This window comes from Phaseolus vulgaris, chromosome 2 (genome assembly GCF_000499845.2).
Source record: "Phaseolus vulgaris cultivar G19833 chromosome 2, P. vulgaris v2.0, whole genome shotgun sequence".
Classification (NCBI taxonomy): Eukaryota; Viridiplantae; Streptophyta; class Magnoliopsida; order Fabales; family Fabaceae; genus Phaseolus; species Phaseolus vulgaris.
Window position 1 is genome coordinate 49,616,807 of NC_023758.2, and position 24,857 is coordinate 49,641,663.

Genomic DNA, 24,857 nt, shown 5'->3' on the forward strand with positions numbered 1-24,857 from the left:
TGAAGAAAACAACGGTTTTATTTTTATTTTTATACAAATATTCAGAATTAAATGCCATAAAGATAAATAACAGTTGTAAACAGTTATATAAAACAAGTAAAAATATTAAATTCTAAATAACTCATCCATTGCCATATCTCACCTCCTTGTGCCCCCGCAGTTATGCCAGCAAAGTCTAGGATTATATGCAATCAATTACTCTACACATCAAATTAGTTTTCATCGTAGAAAACTTTATACATTTAATTCATGTATGGAAAAAATTCCAATTATTTTGTACTGGCAAATTGAGAACATATATTTCTTATTACGTTCTAATGTAAAACAGGCATTAATAATAACAAACTTGATTTGTTGTCACTTGTGTTCACAGAAGTTTAGTATCATATGGTAAATTCAGGCAGGATCAAGAAGTGTGTGCATGACTATTAAAAATAAGTATACAACTTATTAGGGCAAAGACACAAAATATATATGCTGGCAATGGCAGGGTTTTTGGCTTTGCTTTTCTAGAACATCTTTCCAATGCCATCCTGCCTAGGAACAGATTCATTAACATCCATTCGCTGCCAATTCCCAACAACAGAAGCCAACTCATCAACCTTGTCATACAATCCTAGGAGGCCACCCGTATGTATGAAGAGGACCTTTCTCCCTTCCCACTTCTTTGGATTTTCCACCATATCTTTCAGCATTGCATAAGCAGCCTTACCGCTAACCGAATATGAAGTTAACTAAACTTAGCAATATTCAACTAATAACATCAAACTATTAAATTTTCATAACAAGATTTTTTTCCCTATCAAGTTTGGAATATGCAGAGGAATTCCCTTGAGGTACATGTATAGGAATTAAGAATGAGTACTAAACGAATGGAAAATAATTTGATACCCTAAAAAATGCAAAAGAACATTCAATACTTTCTCATATACATGATACAAGGATTAATGAATGGTGCACCACGTTTGATGACAAGCAAGGCCCGTGAGTTTTAGTATTACCGATTCAAGTTTTTATAAATTCAAAAACTAGTCTATATAGGACTTATTTTGTCTCTTGAATATTAACGATTAGCCATTACCTGAAGATGAATGTGAACTACATGACTCCTATGATGCCAATCAAATAATAGTACCACTCTTAGTATTAACTTTTTGGTTTAAATACATATTTGGTTAGTCTGCAATTTTGATCCTCTATTTTAAAATAAAAACATTTGATATTCCTATTTTAGAAAATCTGTAATTTTGGTTCATTTCTATTATTTTGGTTCATTAAACACTGGACCTAACATATTCTTTGAGGTATCATCAAAAAAAGATTTAGTTAATTAAACTATGAGAGATAAAATAAATCAATAATGTAGACTCAATTGAGGATTAATCCAAAATTACAGATATTTTAAATAAGGAGACAAAATATTTTTTTTCAAATTAGAGGACAAAAAATGTGAACATGAGTAAATGTACAACGGAAGTAATTTCGTTAGAGTCTCTTAGGACAAAATCTTCTCACAAGGAATTTAGATAAATTTAAATTAGTTCATGCAAAAGTTAAAAAGTAAAAATTTAGAGAAGTACATGACAAACTTCTTCACAAGGACTATAAAATGAGTTTTTCCATAAATGTGAATTACTTGGCAAAAGTTAAAGAGTAAAAATTTAGAGAAGTTATATGACAACTTATACAAATTAACTTAGTTAAGCTAATTTTTAACTTAGTGAAAAAATCATTTAATTTTTTCTTTTTATTTTTCCATCCTAAAAGTTTGTACAAATAGACCCATATACAAAACAATTTGACAGTGTACAATCTGTGGAACAAATAAATACCTGTATACTGGGTCAAGAATAACACCAGTAGCCGCAGCAACATCTTTTACAAAATTAAGCTCCTCAGATGTATTCATGGCATAGCCAAGACCCTTGGCCTGTGAACAATTAAATTTTCATTATCAATTAAAAAGTATTTAAACCAAGAAAAGAAGCTAGTTTTCCAGATCATAATTGTATGTGTTTTGTTTGTACAGACAGACCGGTGTTATGACTTGTCACACACGCATGTTAGCTCTTCAGGTAGTTTATCATCCGTCAGTCTGTATTATTTTCCCCTCTAAATAAGGTGTTATCCAACTTAAATAGAACATAAAAACCAAAAACAGCAAGACCAAGAAAAGTAGCATCTTTTATTACTTTCTCTAACGAATCTTTATAAATCTTACCAACCAGAAAAAACACCAAGACACTCACGTTTAGAATGTGGACAATATCTCTCGAGTTAACACCAGCATTGAGTCCATCAAGCAAACCTTGAGCAAAGTTGTGAAAGTAATCTGGGTCATCACAAACAGAGAATGCATGTACCTGAAGGAAGCACATAAATAACATAAAAGGCTGACAAAAACATGGGTTATGCGAGTTTTCTTAATGGAAGATATACATTTGCTTTCAATGTACTCAACGATGATCCGAGCGACAGACCAGCAATTGTGCCCCCACTGAAAATTAATAAATGCACGATATTAAATAGATGAAAATATAATTAACTATGATTTAATAGATAATGTTCTCCTGAGGTGGTGTATGTATCAACTACAAAATCAATCATAACACTGGTCAAGGTCATATTCAGCGAAAAGTTTGGTTGTAAATTATGAGTTGAAAGCACTTAATGGAAGCACTCGTAATTTTGTCACCAGATCTTAATTTACTAATTACCCTATTGGAGATGGCAGAAAGTTGTTACAAAAAAGTAGCTATCTAAGATATAAAGAGAATCCAACCAAAGGGGAAGATGACCGCTAATGAAAAGATGAAGAAATCAAGAGGCCAGAACCTGCCACAAGCGACAACAATATTGTCAAACTTGATATTGTCTGCCCCCCTCTGAATTTGTTGCTCAATTTCTCGAACAGCCTCTACATAACCCCTGAAAGGAATAATTTAATCATACTAAGAATGTAAAATAAATAAATAACAAAGTTATCCACGATCACAAGTTGGGAACAAAGTAGTTCAAAAGTTCCATGTATATACGCCCTCACCAATTTCAATACAGATACCTTTTCAGCTAAAAATATTAAAACAACAACCATCTTTGGGTAAAAAGAGTACTTGGACCATGGTAAAAGACTATCCCGCCAACAAAGCTTTACGATAAAGGTGCATTGAGGAACCATAGAAGAATAATAGCAAAGTATAAATAGTTAGGTCACAACACTTCATCGTGATGAATGGTGGCTGATGCGAAAAATTTAAAATTTAAAATGAGCTAGGCCTAACTCAACCATAAAAATCAGCTTAGGGAGAAGGATTGATTGCTAGGCACCAAGATAATGAGAAAAGAAAAAGAGAGAGACAAGAATTTTGTATTGAGTACGAATTTTAAAGCACACCCAATCTCCCACTTAATGATAGCTTCCTTCCTAATCCTTTTAGCAAACTTGACCACATGTGATTGAGATAAATTGCTCAAGGTTACACAATGATGGTTCACACACCCCTCTGTATATGCAACAAAGTTCATATACAAGTCTAGCTATTCTAATCCCTTTTTGTTCCTGCGGGTTAGACTCTTAAAATGGGCTGGGCCGCCCAACATTGACAGAATCATTAACCATGTCATAGACCAAATATCCAAAAGCTCAAGCAAGAGACATAAATATTTTTGTATTAGTTTGAAACTAGGGGCAGCTTAATTTATACCTTAGTTATAAAAAGCATGAAAGTAATGATATAGTCTCACTCACCATGTTCCCAAAGAGTTTGATCCCCCAACGGGTATAACATATGGCCTCCTCCCTTCCTTTATCAACTTTTCTTTTAGGATAGTGGTGAGTGTCTAAGAAAAAGTTCAATGGATAAAATATCATTCAGCAATACTTGTAATAAAAACATATAAACTCAGCCAACTCAAAACAGAGGCGAAATATATTATGCAGCATTCCAGCTAAAATAAACATTTCACCATGATTGTGACTCGAAGGAAGTGTTAGTCTGTCAAATAGGTACAATAATATTTGTTGGCATTTAATGTTAAGGAGGGCATGTGCGAGTTTGAAAGCAATCATGTGCAGTAGGTAAAGTTGATGGAATTGAATAAGTAATGAACATAACTAAGTAAATGTGATGATGGTTAAAAGAAAAGGCAGAAAATGGAAATACGATGTAATGAATGAAAGAATGAGAGATGAGTTGAGTAGGCTGACCACGCTTCCAATTTTTGAATACTCTTCTTTGGATATAAGGTGAACGTGAGCTCCAGCAAGACGCTCAACGAGAAGATTGCCTGTGAGTCCCGGATCTTGGTTAACAAGGAGGTTGGAGGTGCGGAGGATGAGAAAACAGTCAAGGTTTAAATACTTAGCGGCGACGGCAGTGGCGCGACAATGGTTGCTCTGGATGCCTCCGATGGTGATGACAGAGTCGGCACCCTGCGCAACGGCGTCGGCCATCAGGAACTCCAATTTCCTGACTTTGTTTCCACTGAGCTGCATTCCGGAAAGGTCGTCTCGCTAGGCAACAATAGCTAGAGGTGAGTGAATGAGGAAGAAAGAAGGAATAGAATAACGGAAGAGGATGCATGCGTATTGGGCAACATACCTTGATCCAGAGCTCCGTATTGGGCGGCAGATTGGGAAGGTTCCATCTGTGAATGGGAGTGGGAAGCTGAGAGAGAGCATGGAGAGAGTTGAGTAGGGGAATTGGAGAATTGAAGAATTGGAGAATTGAAGAACCTTTAAAGAACTTTATAGGTCTTAGAAATAGATACAAACATGGGCAAGAGAGAAGACGTTGGAAGGTAAAGGGTGGAGATGGGACGCCCACGACGGCGGAGTGTACGGCTTCTTCGTCAGGAACTCAAACCCCATGCCTGACCCTGAACACGATGACGCCATTTTTACCACCTCTTTCTCTCTCTCTTTCTCTCTCTCTTTCTCTCTCTATACCTCTACTTAATGCAAGACAATACAATATCTTTTCCTTTTACATCATCATACCCACACTCTCCTCACAACCTATGTAACTATAACACATATTCTATGTAACTATAACACATATTCACTTGGACATGCACATTCATACACGAGACAAAATAGATATTATGTGAAAGAGTATATTCAATAAATATTTTTATTTTGCTACAATTATCAAAACTTTAATAAATATTTTTTGAATTAGATATTTTACTTATACTTATATTTATGTTACTAAGAGTTTCCGAACTTTATATTTTACTAACACATTACTCATCCAATCAAACACAACATTTTGTTATAAAACAATAATACTTTAATCATTCATATCATTTTATACTTAAACAACTTTCCTTCTCCTTCCCATTCTTAATCATTTCTGTCTTTAATCTATTTTAATAGAATCTTTTTCATATACATAAATTAAAAACGGATTCCTCTTCAAATTTGTGATAAATGAAGAATATTTGAAGAATAGACCTTGTGCAGTGTTGACGAATAGATGACTCATGACCAGAATCCACTTTTGTTAGCGGTTGTTGGAAGCTTTTTCACTAATATTGTGATCTTCTATGCTTGACAGACAAAGATGCGGAGATATTTGAGAAGTAAAGAAGCTTCCATCCCAAACCCCAAAAACCAACCTCGTTTGCCTCACACTCAAAATAACCGCCATTATCAACATATGAACAACCAACCCCATATTCTTGACAACCTTGTTCGTCTCTATGCTGCACGTAATCAAACCGAACTTGCTCGTCATGTGTTTGACCAAATTCCAAACCCAAGTGTTGTTTTGTGGAACATGATGATCCGAGCTTATGCTTGGACTGGCCCTTTTCTCCAATCCATTCATCTGTACCATCGCATGTTGCAACTACGTGTCACACCCAACAACTTCACCTTCCCTTTTCTTCTCAAAGCCTGTTCAGCTCTTCAAGCAATTCAACTTGGGAGACAAATACATGACCATGCCCTCACACTTGGCCTACAGGCCGATCTCTATGTTTCTACTGCCTTGCTTGACATGTATGCCAAATGTGGCAACTTTTTTGAAGCACGGACAATATTTGATAGTATGTCCCACAGGGATATTGTCTCATGGAATGCAATCATATCTGGCTTTTCATTTCATGCTTTTCACAAGCAAACAATTCGCTTAGTTGTCCAAATGCAGCTAGCCGGAATAGCACCTAATTCTTCCACTATTGTATCTCTTTTACCCACAGTTGGACATGCTAATGCATTATGCCAGGGGAAGGTTATTCACGCTTACTCTGTAAGAAGAATCTTCAGTCATGATGTGGTGGTTGCTACTGGGCTTTTGGATATGTATGCCAAATGCCATCACTTATCTTATGCCCAGAAAATCTTCAATGCCCTGAACCAAAAGAACGAGATATGCTGGAGTGCTATGATTGGAGGATATGTCATTTGTGACTCCATGAGAGATGCTTTGGCCCTTTATGATGCAATGGTATATATGCATGGCTTGAATCCTACACCAGTCATTCTTGCAAGCACACTTCGAGCATGTGCAAAACTCACTGATCTGAATAAGGGGAAAAACCTGCATTGTCACATGATTAAATCAGGGATAAATTCAGACACAACAGTGGGAAACTCGCTGATATCAATGTACGCCAAGTGTGGGATCATGGATGATGCACTTGGATTTCTTGATGAAATGATCATAAAAGACTCCGTTTCTTATAGTGCTATCATTTCAGGATGTGTGCAAAATGGCTATGCAGAAACAGCTGTCCTTATTTTTCGCCAGATGCAGTTATCTGGGACCGACCCAGATTCCGCAACCATGATAGGGTTGCTTCCAGCTTGTTCACATTTGGCCGCTCTACAACATGGGATCTGTTGCCATGGATACTCAGTCGTCAGAGGCTTCACTGCAAATACCTCCATTTGTAATGCCATAATTGACATGTACGCAAAGTGTGGAAAGATTCATATCAGTCGGCATGTTTTTGATAGAATGAATAAGAGGGATATTGTTTCGTGGAATATAATGATAATTGGTTATGGCATTCATGGGCTATATGTAGAAGCATTTTCATTGTTTCACGAATTACTGGCATCAGGCATGAAGCCGGATGATGTGACCCTTATTGCTGTTTTATCTACATGTAGCCATTCAGGACTTGTGATGGAAGGGAAATATTGGTTTAATACCATGAGCCAAGATCTCAGCATCTCACCAAGGATGGCACATTATATATGCATGGTTGACCTCCTGGCCCGAGCAGGAAATCTGGATGAAGCATGCTCCTTTATTCAAAAGATGCCGTTTGAGCCTGATGTTCGTGTATGGAGTGCATTGCTTTCTGCATGTAGGACCCGTAATAATGTTGAAATGGGTGAACAGGTCTCAAAGAAGATCCAGCTGTTGGGACCTGAGAGTACTGGAAATTTTGTTCTTATGTCTAATCTCTATAGTTCCGTAGGCAGATGGGACGATGCAGCATATATTAGAAACATACAGAAGCATCAAGGTTACAAGAAAAGCCCAGGATGCAGTTGGATTGAGATCTCTGGGGTAATCCATGGATTTATTGGGGGTGATCGATCTCATCCACAGTCAGTAGCCATAAATAACAAGCTACAAGAACTGTTGGTGCAGATGAAAAAGATGGGATATCAGGCAGATTCTGGTTTTGTTTTCCATGATGTTGAAGAAGAGGAGAAGGAACAGATTCTCCTTTATCATAGCGAAAAAATAGCTATTGCATTTGGAATTCTTAATACCCGTCCCAGCAACCCCATTCTAGTTACAAAAAATTTACGTATATGTGTTGACTGCCATAATGCAGTAAAGTTTATGACTCTTATAACAGAGAGGAAGATAACAGTAAGAGATGCAAGTCGATTTCATCATTTTGAGAATGGAATCTGCAATTGTCGAGATTTCTGGTGAGAGAAAGAAAAGGTCGACGAATTGGAGGCCTGTTTAGAATCATCCATTGGCAAAAGTTCCTCCTGCGCCACTTGCTGCCTCAACCAGGTAATGTTCTATATCGGTATCCTGGTTTGCTTAATTGTTCTTTTCTTTTTTGCATCAATCCTTAAAACTGAAGATGCTAAATTTATGTGTTGTATCAGAACATTAGCACGGAAGATCAGGGGCACCGGAGGGAAATGTGTTGCATGGCTATCCAGTGTCGAACCTAGGTTTACATTTTGCATCTGCTAACTAGTAACGAAGAGAGGAAGGGTTCTAGAGGAGGGACAAGGAAGCATGAATGGCTACTGAAAAAAAAACAGTAAAGACAACCGTAGCGGCAAGTTCGTATTTGTTCAAAATTTGGTGGAGTTTGGTCTAGTTCAAATTTCTCTGAAAAGTTTTAGGATTAGCAGAACAGAAACAGAGCACTCACACAGAAATGCCGAGAAACAAGAGGTTGTCATTCACTATTCAAAGAATACATCAGTACATGTATCGATAAGAAAGAAAACAGAACTCAAATTGTAACATTCTGTTTACAGTTTTAATAGAAAGTCTAACACTAATTTTGGATCATTATAAAACACTCCTCTTTAATCCAAAAATTTTAATTGACTTCATTCCCAACAAATCGTTTTTCAAATCTCACTTGCCTAAGTGGCTTAGTGAAAACATCTGTCACTTGATCTTCAGCGCAACAATATACAAGTTCCAATTTGCCTATGCTCACTTGGTTTCTATGTGTTTAAGGTCATACAAGGCTTTTTTAATCTATGTGCCTGATGTTCTTTTCCTTTGACTTCAAATCCTGGTGGCTGCAAAATGTACATCTCTTCCTCCAAATACAAGAATCATGTCGCATAATCAATAAAAAAAATACAACAACTGATAGGGAAAACAAAATAAGACAACCCTTTTTATTTCGTGAACCATGCTAAATTGATATGAAGAAACAGAATGAATTTCTATAGCTAGAAATCATTGCCGTACTCAAATCCTTACCCTTATAAATTACAAAACACAAAATTGCATTGAAAAAATTACAATGACAAACTTAGCTCCATATCCCCCTTACTTGGAGCAGCTCTCTTTCTACTGTTTCGGTGTATGATTGAACATGCAAAAATCTAGGGTGATCTCATCCAGTAGAACACTAAGAATATGCTTTTCGGCATCCCTTATAACTTCGTATTTCTCGATAAATGCAACTGTCTCATCATTCCAACCTATATCCCACATGCAGTTCACGTCTGGATCTTTGTCATAAACATCATTTTCAAGCCTTTGAGGTAGGTTGTCATCAACATCAAATTGGCAGCTTTTTTTCCTACCGTAGAACTTGAGCTTCTCTATGTCTTTATTCAGTTGCCTAACTAACTCATCAAAGGATATTATTATGTTGGTGGTACCCATTAATATCCCGGAATAACTATGAACTTTTTTGAGTTCCTGCCGTATCCCCTTTCTTTTCATCACTTCATACCCACAATCTAATATGAGTTTGCTATCTTCGTCTTGAATCTCCCGACCACCACCTTGAAGAACGTTAAACGGGATATTCAGTTTGAAAAGACCTTCTACAGTGTTGACGAATAGTTGACTCATGACCAGAATCCACTTCAGACAGTTTTCACTTTCTGTTAGTGGCTGTTGGAAGCTTTTTTCACAAATATTTTGATCTTCTACGTTTGAGTGCTTAACACACAGTCTGTCTTCCTGAATTCCTGTGATATTAAGCAAATCTTAGTAACATCCAATACTTAAATTGATTCATTCCATTTATATTTTTATCGACTTATTTTGCAAACTTTTGCAAAAGATGAATAGGGAGATCTGTTAGTGGCTGTTATTCGTTTTGTGTCATGCATCTAATATGCTGAACCAAAGGAAAGATTTTGATGGATTTTGTGGGAAAGATTAAAAATATATGAAGGGTGAAGGAAGATAACCGATGGGAACTAGTAAAGGGGCCCTTCACAATGCATTATAGCATAAGATGAGATACTGCTTTCTTCTTAAATCAAACTTGAGTTTAAAATTATAGTTATACATGCTCACCATTTGTTCTCTGTAATGCAACTTCACCAGTCACGAATCTTTCATCTGCTGCAACAGGATCTTGCAATGATAACACATCTTGACAATGCTGTAAAAATTTATTCAACAAGGATTATTTAGCTGCTTGTCAATCAACTTTGGTTTTTTTTTTCTTTCCTTGGAAGCAATTTTGTCACCATTTAATTTATATTTTGTTCTCAATATGTAATGGCTTTAGATGCTAGTAAAAAAGAGCTTACCAAATCACTGGGAACTATTGCTACCAAATTTTCTTGGCTTTGATGTTCTCCACCGACAGAACTGGATAATGTAGGAAGTAGTTCAGCTTCTTTGTGGGGTTGGTGCTTCACATCCAATGGTTCAGTCGCATCCACATATACTTGTTCATTGGGGCTAAAGATGTGTGCATCTGTTTCTCTGAACAAGCTAATCCTTTCTTGTTCTGGTTCATTCAAAACTTCAAATTTGTCAGAAGTGGGAATCTGCCGTTTTCCTAGTTTATTGATAAGCTTGGCTCCCTTTCTTCTAGTCAACACATGATCAATCTTTCCAATCACGTCTACATTTTGCTTTCTGGTATTCTTAATTTTCTTGCTAGCCAGTTTATAGACATGTCTTTCATCCATCAAAGTTCTAATGCCACTTTGCTTAGCTCGTTCGTATTCTTGATCTCTTGGAGAGAAAATTTGGCCCGACTTCCTATGGACAATTTCTTTTACTTTCTCATTAGTGTAATTGGATGCTTCATCTCTGACTAGATCATAATGATTAGTTAAAAGGCCTTCCGATTTCATAGCCGCTACACTTTTTTCTCCAGTGTTTTTCTTGAACAGTGCGGCCTGGTTCATGGATAGCTGCTTCTTCTGAGGAGGGGATTTTGGTGAATTCTTTGATGTGATTTCACTCCCTCCTTGTTGTCTCATCATCAGCTTTTGTTCTTCCCTCACTTGGAGTTGTTGTTCTCTGTGATGCTTTTCTTCATGAAGCCCATTTTTGGAGTGTACGTGTGTCTTTTGAATTCCATAACTGTTCCGAGACTTCTTTTCATTGTTCATGATGTTCTTGTTTGTGCGTCTTTTTTCAGGCTGAACAGTGTCTGCATTGACGTCCTTGTCTTCTTGAATCGAGGAGTTAACTTCTGATCTTTCTTTCACTTGTTCCAGCTGGGATAACATATTGTTAAGAACTAGATAGTCGGTTCTGCCCTTTACAGTGCCTTTCTGTTCCCTGTTATTGTTATTAGGGTGATCCTTTTTTCTTACTATCTCCTGAACATCCTTTTGACCACTAGTAAAATTCTTTTCAGCGGAACTTTTAGTCTGCTTGTCAACTTTTATGCTGGGCTTGTCAAATCCTTTCAGAGCTTTCATTCCATCCAGGTCTCTCAACAGTGGTTTTCCATTCTGAAGAGACAATTCAGAGCTGGTTTTTTCTACAAGCAAAATTTTATTTGCCCCAGATATCATCACTTCACCCTGAGTTGCAGGCGTTTTGAAGGCTTCTATATCTTTTTTCTTTTTTATAGGCACCAAATTATCTGCTTCTTTGCTCTGCAGTTCAGTCTTCTTTGTGCTTCCTTTTGCAGTATGCTTGGTTGATATTCCTTCCCTTTTCTGTAGCATCACGTGTTTTGATTCCATTTCCACTCTGTCAGGAAGGATGTCCAGTCCCATTAATTTGGCTATAACATTTGGAATCCTGCCCTTCTCTGGGTTGGAGACCGTTAGATTTTTCCCTTCTGAAATACCATTCACATTCTTAATGCCAGATGTAGAGATAGAGCTAGTTTTAGTTGATCGCTTCTGAGAAACTTGTCTCTTCACAGTTTTGTTCTCATTATTTGAGTTGTTGCCTTCCTTTGAGCTGGTAAGAGTAATTGGCCTTTGCATGAAAATAGCCTTTCCAAGTTGTTGGGTGTTCTGAGTAGTATGTTTGTCAAAAGAGAAAGTTGGTCTTGTCAGTTGCATTTCCATCCCTGTGTCATCGTTGTCCTCATTATCCTCCTCTAATAGTGTGATTCGATTTTTCTTCTGCGAGGTAACCATAAACTGTGAATTTTGCAGGTCTACTAGCATCCTGAGGGACTCTTCCAAATCAATAGCTCCTTGCAATAGTTCTTTTGCAAATTGTATTGAATATGTGTCCATATTAAGGCCATTGGAGCAGGCTCTCAATATCTGGTTTAGTTTGTGTGCACCTTTGGATATCTCGTTTATTTGGATAGGATAGTTGCTAGTTGAAGCTAATTGTCTTTCTGACATGCTAAATTCCAATGTTCCTCTGTTAATGTGGTGAAGGAAACCCATAATTGAATCACTTCTTTTTAGTTTCCCTCCATTCTCAAAGGCAAAAGCCAGGGCAAGGGACATATCACCAGTTTGCCTTGAGCTCTGACCTTTCCCATATGGAACCATCTGGTTTGAAACTTGCCCATTATTTACTGATCTGTGGCTTCTACTTGAACTATTCGGCATCACCCCAGTTCTGGAAGTCATCTGCACAGCATCAAAACAATTTAACCAACAAAATGTTTGCTATCTGCTTTAATTTTTGCGTATAATACTAAATGATAACTTACAATTTCATTAGCTTTTGTGTTTCTGGATCCTCTGTATGCTTGTTTTGTGTAAGCATATGCATCTGCTTAAACATGTTTGGAAAAATTAAATAATGTAAACTTCTCTCAAAGAAGAAATTTTCTGTTGATAGCTAGCAGCTAATATGTATGTCATGCCACAAGTTTTTAAAATCTAAATAAAATACCACTGTGGTTTCAACCATAAAGTAGGTAGTTGAACAGAGGGAAGTCTCTTCTTTACTAGTAGATATGGCAGTGCCTTTTCTCTTACATATTACTCAAAGATTATTAGAATGTCTTGTTACGCAAAAACATAAGTAAATCGTTATAAACATGCAAGACCCCGGTCCCCACACACCCCGTTTTCCTTTTAAATGAAGTGTCATATTTTGAAATAATTTTGCTACACATAAGGCAAGCACCTAGTTAATACTAGAGTGCTTCCAAGATCCCAAAATATAGTTATCCCTTTCCCTTCCCATTTGTTGAATTTCTGTTTGTTTAAGTAAATGGAATGGTCAACTAGAAAACGGAAGCTGACGCACATTTAGGCTCTATTTAATACTGCAACCGTAGTCAAAGTGACACAGAAGAACTTTATAAAAAGAAGAAAGGCAGCAATACATATATTATTTAAACTCTTTTCAAAACATTATTATTCAGCAAAATCGCATGTATATGTCACTAAATAACTCGTGTCCACTCCTACTGGTAGGACCAATATGAAATTTCACATAATAATAATGAGCCCATAAAAGGAGAATACCAAATAGTGTAATACTTGAGTAAATTTCTGCCTCATCGATGAAATGACCAAAGAACAAAACTTTTTCCGGAAATTTATTTTACAATTTAAACCAATACATGCATGTGCTTGGAATAAACATTCATACAAACTGGGCAGTGGTCTATTAATATAACATACATATATGCCATATTGGCGGTAACAATAATAATGTAGTTTTATAATAAATCTGAAAGATGCAGTTAAAGACAAGATTGACACACTCAATAGTTTTGATTATATGAAGATTATTCCCTACTTCCGATGCTGGACAAGTTTAATTTAACGACAGTGAACAAAGTTGTGAAGTATGGATGGAAGGTGGCAGAGAAAGGGAGAGGAAAATCATTATATGGTGTTGTTGGAAGGATATTAATTGTGCGGTGATGAAAAAGAGAATGAGAGGTGAAGAAGAAGAAGGAAGGAAGAATACCTATGGGGAAATGGTGGGATTGGTTTGAAGTGTGAGAGGAAGGCATTCGTTGTTTCCTGAGGCGGAGGTCATCGAGCAGCTTCTGTGCAAAATCTGATCTCTTGGCCATAATTTTGGTGTGTGGGAGTGAGAGTTTGGAATGAATGTTTTGTTGGGTTGAAGGTATTTTTTTGACGTACAAGAGATGAGAAATGGTTGAGAGGGTACTATCAGAGTTGGGTGAGGTCTGTCCATTGTTATGTGAGTGAGTGAGTAGTTTATGACTCTCAGAAAGAGAAACAGAGAAAGATTGACGTCAAAGTTATTGGTCTCTAATATCTATCCATGGATCTGTGCGTGTATGTTGGTGTAAGCATCTCACTTTTATTCTATTCTAAGCAATTCCCCTCTTTTTCACTTCCGCTTTTTCTCTTCCTCAGTGAGTGAGTGAATCAATGAATGAATGAGTAAAACAAGCCATTTTATTCAACCCTTAAGAAACACTCCATGTATAAACAAAGTACTACTGTATCTGTCTCTGTATCTGTATCTATCTACACCTTTCTATCTTTCTTCAATTCATTTCTATGAGAAAATTATTTCACATCACAGCCACCTTCATCATATTAGCCACACTTACACTCCATCTTCATCTTCCACAATACTATTTCATTTCAATTCACTATCCCTTCTCCTATAACCATTGCTTCTTCTCCAGTGTGTGCCACAAGTTTCCAATTTTCAATCTTTTAATTTATAAATTCTTTTATTCAGAAATTCGATACCTAATTTAATAACTTACTCACTCGTAAATTATTTAACTAAATAAATCAATTTTATAATTTGATAAAAGTCAAGAATTAATTATCAATCATCATCAATAATAATAATAATAATAATAATTTTATCAATATTATTATTATAAAAAATCAAGTCTTAATGAATTATCTTGTACTATTTTTTTCAAATTCATCTTATTATTAATTAAAAATTTAATTTGGTAATTCTTTTAAAGAGTGATTTGTTAACTTAATTTAGTTGCCTAATTAAAAAAGTTTAAAGTGAAACTCGCATATTATTTCAAAAGTTGTGTCACTTCATCTTGTCATTAAACTTCAATGTATCACTTTGTGTTTATCATATTTCTTGACTTATCAAAGCTAAGAGGATAATATATAAATTAAGCTAAGATTGGTCAATTCAATTCGATTCATTTTGGGGTAAATAAAAAAAATTAACATAACTTCACGCATTGTAGGCTAGTGGATTTGGTGTGGATTGATTTATTTAAGCATATATTGTTGTTCCAACTTATTTCATATATTTACTAGTATAATAAAATGGATTTATTTTATCTACCTATTTATAAGAGTACAATCAAGATATTCACCTATTTCACCCAGCATTAACCATCATTACGAATATTATAAAAATATTAAGTGAAATCAAGATATCAATCATATATCTAAACAAATAAATAAATTACACAATCAAACATTATACATTGAAAAACATTCTAGAAAACAAAATGTCAAATTACATAATTAAAAATAATAAATAATTATAAAGAGTTGTTCTTAATGAGTGATGGGTCAACCCACATCTAACCAAGCTCGAAATCATTTAATTTGTGGGTTAATTGAGTCGAGTTCAGTTTAATCCACATTTCAAAAAATTATATTTTTATCAATCTAACCTATCTCAAACATGTGGAGGTGACTTAACTTGTGAGTTTGAACTCATTTTAACATAATTACTCATCCTAGAGTTCAAAGAGGTGCTAGTTATTATCAAGGTCGCTATGTTCTAAGAAAATAAATTTATGTGTATATGAGAATTTTTAAAACGAACACAATAAATTGGAATGACAACCCACTTTTATAACTGTTGGAGATCCCATATCAATTAGATATTAGAGTCTTTCATTGTATATAAGTGGGTGCAAACATCAACCTCATGAGTTGGTTTTATGAGATTGAGTTAGACTTAAAGTTTACTACGTAATATGGTATCAGAGACCACCCGCTATCAAGATCTCACGCTATGTAATATTGTATATAAGTAGGTGCAAACTTCAACCTCATAATAATTAAATTTTGTTTTTATTAATACAATATTTAACTATATAAATTTTTAATAAATTATGGTAAAACCTAAAACTTTAGCTGAGATCAATTTTAGCATAAATAAGTTTTAAATGCATGATCCTTAATGATTTTAAGTGTCAATTTTTTTACTTTGTGAGATTGCCATATATGTTAAATTTTTTTATAATAATATGGACCACAAAATTGGTTCCAGGAGTAAAATCATCATGCACACACTCTCACTCATCAAACTATTTACAAAAAAAAACATGCATGCCCCAACATGAAACAATAATTCATAAAAAATAAAAATTAGCATGATAATACCTTATTTTAGAGTAAAACCACTAATTATAGATGATAATGATTGGTGATATGTTCTTTGTTTGTCGTGTGAATTAACAGTAATATTAATAGAAATGATGATAAAAAGGGGCTAACACTATATTTTTTAGTAAACAAAAAAGTAATTGTTTCAAATTGAATCAAACAGTATAGACAAATATCCAACTTATGGCAAGGAGATAATAATTTTATTTTCGTGGGGGAATATGGACTGTTGTATGATACGAATTTTGTATGTTTTATTTTTGTTTTTGTTAGTTAAAAATATACTATGTCTGATTTTACAAAAAAAAACATTTAATACAATGAACGTTTATATAGCAAAAGTATGGCTAGAGAATAAGTTAATACTGAATATTAATATTCTTACAAAAAAATCTGAACTGAATTATTAATAAAATGATTGGTAGATTTGTTCTTACCATGTATTGGTATATCTGATAATGTATTTTTAGTAAGTTGAGATTTTGGAGTGAATGGGTAGAAAGAAATTTGTACAAACTTACGCTGAAATCTGATACCCAAAATCTTGGTTTATACTGAAACCTGTGTTTTCTTTTTTCTTATATATCAATCTTCACAACTCACATTATTCATACAATCATATTACTATCTCTAATATTATTATTTTAATATTTTTTATATTATTTAATTATAAATTTATACTTTAAATTCATCACATATCTTGTATATAACATGCAATGGTTGCAAAAATATATTTTTCATTGGCATGTAAAAAATAGGATTCTGAAGATGACGTGGTGGAATAAAATATAATATTTTCAACCATGAGGTAAGGCCAAAAATGAGTAAAGATTTAAAATTAATTTGCACTGTTTTTATTTTGTGTTATTCATAATAAAGGGCAAATAAAAACGGAAGCAAAATGAGGGATTTGTTTCCTATATTTGATGTATAAACGGATAATAAATATATTGTAACCTCCGCTCAATTTGGACAATATTTTGTGACATCCAACAAATAATCCAGTCCTATAAATTTAAATTTCTGCACTTCAAAATTCAAAATATAATAACATTTATAATTTTAATTCACCAAATTCAAATTTAATTTCTCTATTTGTCTCACATCTAAACAATATCAATTATTTTTACATGAATCCTTTTTTGCTTAATTCATCAGTTCTGATGTGTAAGAAAATGATAATTGTGAAACAATCATTTATATATTAAGATATTTTAAAAAATATAACCGAAATTAAAATTAGTTTAATTACTTGTCCATGATACTGGAATATTTTTTACAGAAAATAAATATTATTTGACTTGTTTCAGTCTGTCACTCGAGTAAGAAATAATTGAATGAAGTGTATCATATGCAATATCACATTTTATTTTTGAAAACTTACAATTACCTAAACAATTATTAGAATATTATAGATAATGGTTGGTGAAATATAAACATACACTAATTCTGAATTTTGAACAACATACATGATATCATAGAATTTTCCAAAGATAAGGAAAATATTTAAGAAAAAGTTACTCTTTTTTTTTTTTCATTTGACTGTCGGAATTAATATAAAATAAAATAAAATTTGTTAATTGACAGAAAGTGGGAAGATAAAGAGAAGAGAGAAAGGGCATGCGATTCTGGTTTGATTCATTCCTCCAGTTTTGGTTTTGGCTAAAGAGAATTGGAGGGGACCTTCTCCTTCCTTTCTTTAAAACCTGATTAGAACACTAAGCAACAACAGTACGAGGAACAGCGGAGTGAGTTAGAGTTAGAGTTAGTTAGTTAGAAGTGACAACACACGTACTGTACTATACATTGATTGATTCGTACGTGAGTGGAGAGTATCGGTGAATCGAGAATGGAGTATGGGAGTGGAGGTGCTGGCTCTCCGTCTGCAGGGGAACATGATGCTTCGGATTCCCAGGAGAAGCGAAAGCGCTATCATCGTCATACTTCCGTTCAGATTCAGAGGCTTGAGTCGTAAGCCACCCACCCATCACCCTCCTTCATTTTACACTTTTTTTCTTTTCTTCTTCTTTTCTAACCATTCTCTTCTCTTCTCTTGTGTTCAGAATGTTCAGAGAGTGTCCCCACCCAGATGAGAAGCAAAGGTTGCAGTTAAGCAGAGAGTTAGGCTTGGCCCCTCGTCAGATCAAGTTCTGGTTTCAGAACAGGAGGACCCAGATGAAGGTACCTATATGTTTTCTTCATGTGTTTTCATGTGTCCAATGTCTTCTTTTGCTTCTTTTGTTCCAATTCTAAATTATTGACTTTTCTGGATCAGGCCCAGCACGAGAGAGCAGACAACTGTACTCTTCGTGCTGACAATGACAAGATACGCTGCGAGAACATAGCTATCAGAGAGGCTTTGAAAAATGTTATCTGCCCTTCTTGTGGTGGCCCTCCCCTCAATGATGATTCCTATTTTGACGACCAAAAGTTGCGATTAGAGAATGCCCACCTCAAAGAAGAGGTTTCTTGAATCTCGTTTCATCAAATCATAACTCCTCCAATCTCAATCTCTTGTTATTAATAATTTCATTTTGATCAGCTTGATAGAGTATCTAGCATTGCTGCCAAGTACATTGGAAGACCAATTTCCCAGCTCCCTCCTGTTCAGCCTATTCATTTATCGTCTCTGGACTTGTCGATGTCGTGTTTTGGAAACCAAGCGTTGGTTGATCATGTTCCCGCACATTCTCCTTCCCTTAATCTCGATCTTCTCTCTGCGGGGACTTCCTCATTGCCAAATATGCCTTATCAGCCTCCTTACCTTTCGGACATGGACAAGTCCCTCATGTCCGACATTGCTTCCAAAGCCATGGAAGAATTACTCAGGCTGGTGCAGACAAACGAACCCTTGTGGCTCAAGTCCAACGTCGATGGGAGAGATGTCCTTAATTCTGATGCCTACGAAAGAATTTTCCCCAAGCCCAATAGTCGCCCCAAGAATCCTAATGTTCGCCTTGAAGCATCACGAGATTCTGCAGTCGTATTAATCAATAGTTTGGCTTTGGCTGATATGTTTATGGACCCAGTATGTTTCTCTCACTCTTTCTCTATGGAGGGCCTTTTATTTTGTTTTCTGAGTTTCTCACTTGTCACAAATGAGTTTGCAGAACAAGTGGACGGAACTTTTTCCCACTATTGTCTCGGTGGCAACGACTATTCAAGTCATATCTTCTGGGATGGGTGGTTCTTTGCATCTGGTAACTTGAACTGGGTGCAAATACTTTTATTTTATACATGTTTGACGCCGGTTTCCTTTCATAGCATAGCATGCAACTTTTTTCTCTCTTTTTACTTTTCAGATGTATGCGGAGTTGCAAGTGCTTTCTCCCCTTGTTTCTTCTCGGGAGTTCTACTTCCTTCGCTATTGCCAGCAAATTGAGAAAGGCACGTGGGCAGTGGTGGACGTTTCTTATGATTTTCCCCAAGACACTCACTTTCGGTCTCATCGTCGTCCTTCTGGTTGCTTGATCCAAGACATGCCGGACGGCCAGTCCAAGGTAAAAATGTTAAACAGGTCAAGTCATTGCTAGAAACCCTTTACATACATTTGTAGTTACTCTTTTGAGTTGTCTGTCTTGTAGATTACTTGGGTTGAACACGTAGAGATTGAAGACAAAACTCTGCCTCATCGGCTTTTCAGAAATCTTATTTATAGTGGGATGGCATTTAGCGCTGAAAGATGGCTTGCAACCCTCCAGAGAATGTGTGAAAGACTTACGTATCTCATGGTTACACCCAATTCAACCAGGGATAATCCTGGAGGAGGTATACAAATAAATACATCTCTGTAATGTAATGTAATGTTATGTTATGTTTAACTTTCTTGGCTTAACATGGGATTTAAATTTCAGTAATTTCATCTGCCGAGGGCAAGAGGAGCATGATGAAACTAGCTCAAAGGATGGTCAGCAATTTTTGTGCCAGTATTGGTACTTCAAGTGGCCGCCGATGGACCACAATCTCCGGATTTAATGAAATTTTAATCAGAGTCACTGTCCACAAAAGCTCAAATCCTGGACAACCTAATAGCGTGGTGCTAAGTGCAGCCACTACCATTTGGCTGCCCACCCCTCCACACACCGTCTTCAATTTCTTCAAGGATGAAACAAAAAGACCTCAGGTAGTTTTTATTCGACTTATTTGAATGTGTGACCTCGGAGAGGATTTTTAATGTTTTTTTCTTGTCCGTTTAGTGGGATGTTCTTTCCAACGGTAATGCCGTGCAAGAGGTTGCCCAGATAGCAAATGGTCCACATCCTGGTAATAGCATATCAGTTCTTCGAGTAAGACGATCTTCCTCTCCTTGGTGACCCAGTTGATCTTTATGTTTCTCGTTTAACTTTTATCCCATCATTGGCATATATATATATGTAGGCTTTCAACACGAGTCAGAACATGTTAATACTCCAAGAGAGCTGCATTGATTCATCTGGTTCACTTGTGGTTTATTGCCCAGTTGATCTGCCATCGATGAACATAGCAATGAGTGGTGAAGACACTTCATGCATTCCCTTGCTACCAAATGGGTTTACGATTTTGCCAGATGGGCAGGCGGAGCAGGAAGGAGATGGAGCATCAACGAGTTCAAACGGAAACAGGAACAAAGGAAGGTCTGGGGGTTCACTAGTCACAGTTGCATTTCAGATTCTAGTGAGCTCCTCGCCATCTGCCAAGTTGAATATGGAGGTGACAACTGTTAGTAATCTCATTGCATCCACTGTCAACCAAATAAAGGCTTCATTCACTTGTCCTACCTAGTTCTTCATTGTTGCCTCTTGGATTCCTAACATTCATCAATCTCCCATATATCCTTAAATACGCTGCTGCTTGCCAGAGTTGAAGTGGTTCAGACTTCATTGTCTATTTCTGCTACTTTTTGGATTGGGTTAGTTAGACTTTCAATACCCTCTCATCTCTCATCACCAGCAGAAAACTCTTATTTACTATTGGCAGCTGTTGGAGGTGGTAGAGCTAGCTGTTTTTTAATTTGCTTTCAAAGTTTTAGCTTCTTTACATTTCACATCAACTACCATTCTTTTGGCTTTATGGTAAGCTCTTTATTTGTTTCCTAGTTTGGTGATTAGGTTTGAAAGCAGTAGAATTTTTGGAGAGAGTCAAGAACGCACCATATGTGCATCGGCTATTCACATTTCTTTGCTTGTAATAACTAATAACTAATTTTCTGAAGAACAAAACTTTACATGAAATCATATGATGAACTGAGAAGGCCTTGAAAAGATTAGGGTTTTGTTTATATATATATACATACGTATATATATAGGGGCTGTGGTGCGATTTTTTTCGCCTCGTGTATTTCAACATAGTATTGAATTTTAATATAAGTTTGGTTTCATTGTAATCTTCCTTTTACTTTTCAATCTTCTATGTTTTACCTCTTCATTTCTTTATTTTTAGGTGCTGATAGGAATACAAGTTATTCGAAGATGACGTTTGAACTCTTAATCCTTTCTATATTACTCTTGACATAATATTATTAAAGGAGTAATGATATAATGATTAAAAATGCTAATTTAGTAATGAAAATATAAAAATGGACAAATCGTCATACGATTGAGTATGAATTTTAATTTGAAACAGAGATATTATAAAAAAAAATCGATTTTTATGTAAAAAATTTAAATAGAAGTAATTCATTTTTACGATTTTAATTAAGTCTATCTATTTTTTTAATTGAAATTGTGAATATAAAGAATTCGTATTTTGTCTTGACGAATTCAATGTATTTTATTTGAATTGAAGTTAATAACTTTAGTTGAAATATTTTTTTTTCAAAAATAATGGTAATTTATATATGTTTTTTAAAATAAAATAAAAATATGTATATAATAATTTAAATATTATTTAAAATTACATAAACTAAATAACAATGTTGTGTAAAATTTTATTTTATAATATATAATTTCAAAATTTTAATTTGCTTTATTTAAAAATCATAATAAATTTGAAGAATTAAAACTATTTTCTTTTAAAAAAAAAAACTTACCCTATCAAAAAGTTTTGATATATTAAAAATAATATGAAATATATTTAATAAATTGGGTTAAAAATAGGTTATACGATTAAATTAAAAATATTTACTACTTTTTAAATACTATTAAAGTTAAAAATATTTTTTTATTTAAAAATAAATAAATTATATTCATGAAGTAGGATTTTATTTTAATGATTTATATTTAATAATTTTATTTATTTATTAATAATAACGTGATTTTGAATATATTATATAAGTTGCATTGTACTTGTTGTGTATTTATATTTTAGGCTAAAAATAAATAAATAAAATAAAATTTTAGGCTAGTTGCTTGACATACATGTCAAATGTGGCAAAAAATAAATTTAAGCAGGACACAATGTTGGATATATGTCCCAGAGGATACTGTCTCATGGACTGTAATCATTGTTGGCATTTTACAAAAAAAAAAAAGAGTTTTGTATCTAACCGGAAATAGCACTTAATTCTTCCACTATTGTATCTCTTTTACCCACACTTGGACAAGCTAATGCCTTATTGCTCTGTAAGAAAAATCTCCATCAGAAGATCATCAATGCCCTGAACCAGAGAACGAGAACCAGATATGCAGGATATGTCCTTTCTCATTCCATCATACATGTCTTCATTACGTCAATCTCTGACTACTTCATTCTACTAATCTGATAACTTCATCTCTTACTATTCTCATAACTTTAGGATACTTTATCACACAAAATAATTCCAAACACGTTATTAAACATAATTTAATATAACTTGATACTTTTTTTACAATTTTTCGGAATTGAATTATTTCTCATAATTATATCTTTTTATTTTAATTAAAATGAGTATCTAAATACTTTTAAATGTTAAAAACATATAAGTAACGTTTAGATTTTACTAAAAAGTGCAATTCGCGTCATTTCATGTCACACAAATTTTAGTAAACATAAAAAACTCAAATGACAAGGACAAATAATGATCACACAGAGCACCAATAGCCACATAACAATCAGAATATATTTTCTCTCCAATACCAAAAGCCAATTCTCATAACCTTAATTTTTAAGCTAAATTAAGACGTCAATATGTCTGGAATAATAATAAAAATGTTTAATAAATAAACATACTGTATTAAAATTAAATAAAAATGTTTAATAAATAAATACTTTTTTTGGAATAATAATTATAAGTTTACTTATTAATAAGCAATATTTGTTTAGAAACTATTTAAAATATTGGTTCAGATAATATTTTGATAAAATTCCGTTTTAACATATTATTAATTAAGAAAAAAGTCTTATTCCTACCAGTTTTTGGTAAGAAATAGTTGAAAACGTTAGCGGAGAGATAAGTTGTGTTTTGTAGTTTTTAACGAACAAGTAGATAATCTATTATTATAAATTAAAAAAATGCAGATTGGGTGACTTACGGCATCCCATTGGGACAATAGCAGTAAAATTTAAAAATAATAATTAACAATGAGTAAAAGTTTGATAAGAGTTATTAAATTGAAAAGCATGTTGTTGTGTATATATGTATAGGCCATTGATTGTTATTGTTAAAGAGAAAAGAGAAAAGAGAAAAAAAAAATGGCGAGTAGTTGTGGAGAGAAGCGAGTGATGGTGTTAGCGATGGACGCACATGAGCATAGCAACTATGCCTTGGAGTGGACCCTAGACCACTTCTTCACCCCGTTCGGTGCAGAGGCTCCTTTCAATCTTGTTATTATCAATGCCAAACCCTCTCCTCCCCCGGCTGTTTCCATGGCAGGACCTGGTAATTAAGCAAACCAAAGCGTTTCTGTGTGTTGTTTGTTTATATATTGTTACAGAAGAAGGTACTGATTCAATTTCATGGATGGAACTCACAACAGGCTTCCTAGGCTCTGAAATATTTCCTGCCGTAGAGATGCAGCTCAAACTCAATGCTGATCAAATTTCAGAAAAAGCAAAGCAAATATGTGCCAGTAAATCGGTAGTTATATTATGGATGAATGAATGAATGAAGGAAGGAATGAATGAATGAATGAATTATTAATGATTGCGATTGGATTGAAGGTTGGTGAGGTGACTGTGGAAGTGGCGGAAGGCGATGCGAGGAACGTGCTGTGTGATGCTGTGGAGAGACACCGCGCATCCGTATTGGTTTTGGGTAGCCACGGGTACGGAGCTATCAAAAGGTACCTACGTATTCAGTGTCCATTGCTTAACTCTGCAAACACTCTTTCTTTTCCTCATTTTATTGCATTTGCAGAGCGGTTTTAGGAAGTGTGAGTGACCACTGTGCTCGTCATGCTCGTTGTTCCGTCATGATTGTCAAGAAGCCCAAGATCAGAAATTAATAAACCCATTTCAAATAACTCATCCGTCCCACCTACACTGGGACCACCCATCGTCAGAAGAAATGTACCATGCCAAATTATCTTCTCAAGTGTTTTTCCTTTTCCTTTTCCTTTTCCTTTTGCGAGTTACCACTCATTTTATCATCTCACACAACTTTATAAATGCTATGTTTCGGAATGTCAAAACAATTTGCCTTCTCAAAAATATGTTTTTTTTTTCTGACAATTTTCCAAATACCTTTGGAACTTGATCATTAGAATTAGAATGATAACAGAAAATTATTGGAATATAAAAGATAAAAAAAAAAGTGAGCACGGCAAAGAAAATGGACACAAAA

The 24,857-nt window shown here is 34.7% G+C and overlaps 5 protein-coding genes across 5 annotated transcripts; 3 read left to right on the forward strand and 2 right to left on the reverse strand.

Moving 5' to 3' along the window:
• Positions 1-287: 287 nt before the first annotated feature.
• LOC137813074 (D-cysteine desulfhydrase 1, mitochondrial) lies at positions 288-5,162 on the reverse strand. The gene is made up of 9 exons (XM_068615371.1): positions 4,775-5,162; positions 4,602-4,667; positions 4,208-4,513; positions 3,749-3,840; positions 2,836-2,928; positions 2,440-2,497; positions 2,250-2,363; positions 1,833-1,930; positions 288-714 (listed from the first exon to the last, which is right to left on the reverse strand). Exons 1-9 carry the CDS (start codon positions 4,895-4,897, stop codon positions 510-512), a joined length of 1,155 nt encoding a protein of 384 aa, XP_068471472.1. The 5' UTR covers positions 4,898-5,162; the 3' UTR covers positions 288-509.
• Positions 5,163-5,376: 214 nt separating this feature from the next.
• Positions 5,377-8,513, forward strand: LOC137813073 (pentatricopeptide repeat-containing protein At3g16610). Its single transcript, XM_068615370.1, has 2 exons — positions 5,377-7,991; positions 8,090-8,513. The coding sequence occupies exon 1, from the start codon at positions 5,565-5,567 to the stop codon at positions 7,902-7,904; it is 2,340 nt and encodes a 779-aa protein (XP_068471471.1). The 5' UTR covers positions 5,377-5,564; the 3' UTR covers positions 7,905-7,991; positions 8,090-8,513.
• A 307-nt stretch (positions 8,514-8,820) lies between these two features.
• Positions 8,821-14,217, reverse strand: LOC137813072 (uncharacterized). Its single transcript, XM_068615369.1, has 5 exons — positions 13,785-14,217; positions 12,568-12,629; positions 10,229-12,484; positions 9,990-10,077; positions 8,821-9,655 (listed from the first exon to the last, which is right to left on the reverse strand). Exons 1-5 carry the CDS (start codon positions 13,891-13,893, stop codon positions 9,024-9,026), a joined length of 3,147 nt encoding a protein of 1,048 aa, XP_068471470.1. The 5' UTR covers positions 13,894-14,217; the 3' UTR covers positions 8,821-9,023.
• Positions 14,218-17,804: 3,587 nt separating this feature from the next.
• LOC137809845 (homeobox-leucine zipper protein HDG11-like) lies at positions 17,805-21,540 on the forward strand. The gene is made up of 10 exons (XM_068610912.1): positions 17,805-18,151; positions 18,244-18,361; positions 18,456-18,644; positions 18,723-19,208; positions 19,291-19,380; positions 19,483-19,680; positions 19,765-19,948; positions 20,035-20,303; positions 20,377-20,466; positions 20,558-21,540. The coding sequence occupies exons 1-10, from the start codon at positions 18,030-18,032 to the stop codon at positions 20,939-20,941; spliced, it is 2,130 nt and encodes a 709-aa protein (XP_068467013.1). The 5' UTR covers positions 17,805-18,029; the 3' UTR covers positions 20,942-21,540.
• Positions 21,541-23,727: 2,187 nt separating this feature from the next.
• LOC137809846 (universal stress protein PHOS34-like) lies at positions 23,728-24,724 on the forward strand. The gene is made up of 4 exons (XM_068610913.1): positions 23,728-23,954; positions 24,052-24,152; positions 24,236-24,357; positions 24,432-24,724. Exons 1-4 carry the CDS (start codon positions 23,768-23,770, stop codon positions 24,517-24,519), a joined length of 498 nt encoding a protein of 165 aa, XP_068467014.1. The 5' UTR covers positions 23,728-23,767; the 3' UTR covers positions 24,520-24,724.
• Positions 24,725-24,857: the final 133 nt, after the last annotated feature.